The 5009-nt window shown below is 42.2% G+C and overlaps 1 protein-coding gene across 2 annotated transcripts in view; it reads right to left on the bottom strand.

Moving 5' to 3' along the window:
- Window positions 1-2989: 2989 nt before the first annotated feature.
- LOC308392795 (uncharacterized protein) overlaps window positions 2990-5009 on the bottom strand; it is a 67022-nt gene continuing 65002 nt past the window's right edge. For both annotated transcript variants that reach the window (XM_080876045.1, XM_080876042.1), the window contains one exon: window positions 2990-5009. This exon is cut by the window's right edge and continues 1047 nt beyond it. Coding sequence is in view for 1 of the 2 variants with exons in the window: in XM_080876042.1 (XP_080732168.1) it covers window positions 4644-5009 (366 nt within the window). In the remaining variant the exon portion in view is untranslated.

The following is a 5009-nucleotide window of genomic DNA, read 5'->3' as shown; positions in this document are numbered from 1 at the left end:
GTATTGCAAGTTGCCCTGTTGTCATCCGTTCTCGTAAAGTATAACCAAACTTTTGAGCGTTTGAGCCGCCGTGTTTCCTGCCAGGTAAATGACGCTCCGCAACGTGGTGACGTCATTCGGGGCGACTGGAATCGATAAGGGAATCGATTGCAAAAATGGCAAACAATTCCAAGGAATTGAAACAGTGGGAACCGGTTCTCAACAAGAACCGGGTTTCGATACCCATCCCTACCTCGCTTACTACATCCAAGATCAAATGACACATCCAAGTTCAAATCATCGCGTCAACTTTGAGCTCGCTATTCCGGGTCTCCGAACACACCTGTTGTTGACGATTAGTACAGCTGGATGAAGTAATGTGAGATCACTGGGTGGCTTAAAAGGGGCTACGCATCGATAGTAGAAACATTGATCAGCAACCCTTTGATTGGTCGGCGAAAATGTCGAAGGAGCGCGCTCAGTATTTTTCGGCAGTAGAGCAAGAACTCCTGATTGAGGGATTTCAGGAGTTTCAGAGTTTAATTAAAACGCAAGGGAACACTGCAAAGGCTGCAAAAGCAAGGAGAGAGGGCTGGCAGAAAGTTGCTGACAAATTAAACACGTAAGTAATTTAATAATAATAATAATAATGGAGTGGATTTATATAGCGCTTTTCAAGGCACCCAAAGCGCTTTACAATGCCACTATTCATTCACTCTCACATTCACACACTGGTGGAGTTGCTACAGTTGTAGCCACAGCTGCCCTGGGGCAGACTGACAGAAGCGAGGCTGCCATATCGCGCCATCGGCCCCTCTGGCCAACACCAGTAGGCGGTAGGGTAAATTTATTATACAGGGAGTGCAGAATTATTAGGCAAATAAGTATTTTGTCCACATCATCCTCCTCATGCATGTTGTCTTACTCCAAGCTGTATTAAGCATATTAGGTGATGTGCATCTCTGTAATGAGAAGGGGTGTGGTCTAATGACATCAACACCCTATATCAGGTGTGCATAATTATTAGGAAACGTCCTTTCCTTTGGCAAAATGGGTCAAAAGAAGGACTTGACAGGCTCAGAAAAGTCAAAAATAGTGAGATATCTTGCAGAGGGATGCAGCAGTCTCAAAATTGCAAAGCTTCTGAAGCGTGATCATCGAACAATCAAGCGTTTCATTCAAAATAGTCAACAGGGTCGCAAGAAGCGTGTGGAAAAACCAAGGCACAAAATAACTGCCCATGAACTGAGAAAAGTCAAGCGTGCAGCTGCCAAGATGCCACTTGCCACCAGTTTGGCCATATTTCAGAGCTGCAACATCACTGGAGTGCCCAAAAGCACAAGGTGTGCAATACTCAGAGACATGGCCAAGGTAAGAAAGGCTGAAAGACGACCACCACTGAACAAGACACACAAGCTGAAACGTCAAGACTGGGCCAAGAAATATCTCAAGACTGGTTTTTCTAAGGTTTTATGGACTGATGAAATGAGAGTGAGTCTTGATGGGCCAGATGGATGGGCCCGTGGCTGGATTGGTAAAGGGCAGAGAGCTCCAGTCCGACTCAGACGCCAGCAAGGTGGAGGTGGAGTACTGGTTTGGGCTGGTATCATCAAAGATGAGCTTGTGGGGCCTTTTCGGGTTGAGGATGGAGTCAAGCTCAACTCCCAGTCCTACTGCCAGTTTATGGAAGACACCTTCTTCAAGCAGTGGTACAGGAAGAAGTCTGCATCCTTCAAGAAAAACATGATTTTCATGCAGGACAATGCTCCATCACACGCGTCCAAGTACTCCACAGCGTGGCTGGCAAGAAAGGGTATAAAAGAAGAAAAACTAACGGCATGGCCACCTTGTTCACCTGATCTGAACCCCATTGAGAACCTGTGGTCCATCATCAAATGTGAGATTTACAAGGAGGGAAAACAGTACACCTCTCTGAACAGTGTCTGGGAGGCTGTGGTTGCTGCTGCACGCAATGTTGATGGTGAACAGATCAAAACACTGACAGAATCCATGGATGGCAGGCTTTTGAGTGTCCTTGCAAAGAAAGGTGGCTATATTGGTCGCTGATTTGTTTTTGAATGTCAGAAATGTATATTTGTGAATGTGGAGATGTTATATTGGTTTCACTGGTAAAAATAAATAATTGAAATGGGTATATATTTGTTTTTTGTTAAGTTGCCTAATAATTATGCACAGTAATAGTCACCTGCACACACAGATATCCCCCTAAAATAGCTAAAACTAAAAACAAACTAAAAACTACTTCCAAAAACATTCAGCTTTGATATTAGAGTTTTTTGGGTTCATTGAGAACATGGTTGTTGTTCAATAATAACATTATTCCTCAAAAATACAACTTCCCTAATAATTCTGCACTCCCTGTATTATATTACATTATATCCTCTTACACATTAGAGCCACAACAGGACCCACTAGAACATGGGAACAAGTAAAAGTGAAATATAAGAATATTCTACAGAATGGTAATATTTATCTCTTATATTGCTTTTAGTCTCTTGAAAAGAGACCCTGAAATAATCTGTTTGTTTGTTTATAACAGCAACCAAGAAAAGGGCAGAGCAAAAAAAGACAGGTGGTGGTCCTGCACCCCCTCGTCAACAAGTTGGTTAAGTAAATAATACCCTCACGGGAAAATCGATATCTCTCTATGAGCACACTGTCGCACTGAGCTAAAGGATCCTGTCTATCCCGCAATATATGCTGAATTCTGAAAACTCTCCTTATCAATCTTGCACCTTCCGCAATGGGTTGCTCGCGTACAAACGGACAGGACATGGCTGCGACAGGCTTCCCAAATCCACCTTCGCTTTTATAGCCGTGGTCTCTCATCTTGATTACACGAAGTAATTTACTATTACTACTCTAAAATATGAATTACATCTGAAATAATCAAATACATGAAATAGAATGATTAATAGTACATTTCCATTTTTTTAGGAAATGACCTGTATGTATCTGTATGAAATCAATAAAAGAATCAAATACTGCATTATCTTTAGTTACATTGATAATATTTATTTATGGAAAAATAGTGGAAAAATATTGCTGTTGCTTTTGTATAAATGAAGCGGACATACCTGAGTGGCCGCGATCTAATCCTGTTTACATAAAGTAAGCCTGCTCCCAAGCAGGTTTACGCTTACGGATCTGTTGCTATGACAGCAAGTCCCGGATCACGCGAAATCGTCAACAATCAAATCCAGCTAACTTACTTGGCGAGGTACGAAGAACGGACCCCTGCATGATCAGGCTGATGTTTGCACAGAGCAGATAATGAAGTGAATGTTTTTGCACATTGGTAACAGTGAAACAGTTTATTTACAGCGTGGAATCGTTTGTGTTTGGAGTATGAACTGAGATTCCTGAAGCTCTTGTCACACTGGTCAGAGCTGAAGTTCGCTTCCATGTGTGTACAATCATGTTTGTTACGATGACCTGATTGTGAGAAGTTTTTGTCACAGTGTCTGCACTTGTATGGTGTCTCTCCTGTGTGGATTTGCTAATTCTTGTTCGTTAAGCTCACGTGCAGTGGTGAAGGATGACCCACACTAGTCACAGATGTGCTGTTTGACCCCACTGTGGAAGAGTTCATGTATTTTTAATGTACTTGGTGTGTGGAAGCCTCTCCCACATTCTTTGCAGTAGTTCATTTTGTCTCCAGTGTGTCTACGTTGATGCGGTTTAAGGTCCCGTTGATGATTGGAGGTTTTTCCACAAAAGGTCACAGAGAAACGTTTTCCCACCACCACAGTGACGACAGGGTTGAGAACTGGATCCATCTGTGTTGCTCTGCTTCTAAACAATGACAGCGTAAGTGATCTCTGCCAATGTCCAACTACGTTTTACTGTTTGCATTATAACACTCAGCTTACCAAGCGAAAATGACTCTTCATTTTTCCAAACTGTTCATTCAGTATAACTCCATAAGTTTACTGATCAGACTTGTTCCAAACAATCAGGTTAAAATTACAAGATAAAAAAAATCAATACATCCTCACAGTAACTGCACTTGTAGAGTTAATTTCTGGTGTGGATCTGTTGGTGTTTTTTTCAGGTGATGTGGAACTTTAAAAGTCTTCTCACACAGTTCACTTTTGTAAGGTCTCTCCTCAGAGTGGCTAAACATGTGTCGTTGTAACTGTGCATCTGTTGTAAACAGTTTCCCACACTGATCACAGCAGGAAACATAATTTCCAGTGTAAATCCGTAGGTGAATATTTCGGTACTGTTTGTCACTGAACCTTTTTCCACAAAAATCGCAGCTGTACACCTTAATTCCAGGGTGGGTAACTAGATGCTTCTGTAAGTTTCGACTTTGAGCAAAAGCTTTACCACACAAGTCACAGTAAAATGGTAAATGGACTGGCTCTTATATAGCGCTTTTCTACTCTTCTGAGCACTCAAAGCGCTTTACACAACTTGTGCATTCACCCATTCACACCCATTCGCACAAGCACATTGATCTAAGTGCTTTCTAAGTAACATTCACACACATTCATACTCCGATGGATGCATCGGAGAGCAATTTTGGGGTTAATATCTTGCCCAAGGATATTTGGCATGCAGACAAGGGGAATCGAACCACCAACCTTCCAATCAGTAATGACCTGCTTTACCGCCTGAGCTACAGCCACCCCATGTGCTTAAACTACACTGTGGATGAGTTGGTGTTTTTTTAAGGCTCCAGCCCGGGCAAAAGTCTTTCCACACAAGTCACAGCTGTACGCTTTAAATCCACTGTGGATGAGTTGGTGTTTTTTTAAATCTTCGGCCAGGGTAAAAGACTTTCCACACAAGTCACAGCTGTACGCTTTAAATCCACTGTGGATGAGTTGGTGTCTTTTTAAACTTTGAGCATGGGTAAAAGACTTTCCACACAAGTCACAGCTGTATGCTTTAACTCCACTGTGGATGAGTTTGTGTGTTTTTAAGTTCTCTGCCTGGGTAAACCACTTTCCACACAAGTCACAGCTGTAAGGTTTAACTCCACTGTGGATGAGTTGGTGTTT

Source organism: Rhamphochromis sp. 'chilingali', assembly GCF_963969265.1.
Source record: "Rhamphochromis sp. 'chilingali' genome assembly, chromosome: 1".
Lineage (NCBI taxonomy): Eukaryota > Metazoa > Chordata > Actinopteri > Cichliformes > Cichlidae > Rhamphochromis > Rhamphochromis sp. 'chilingali'.
Note: the sequence above shows the minus strand (reverse complement) of the source record. Positions and strands in the feature narration are given on the sequence as shown.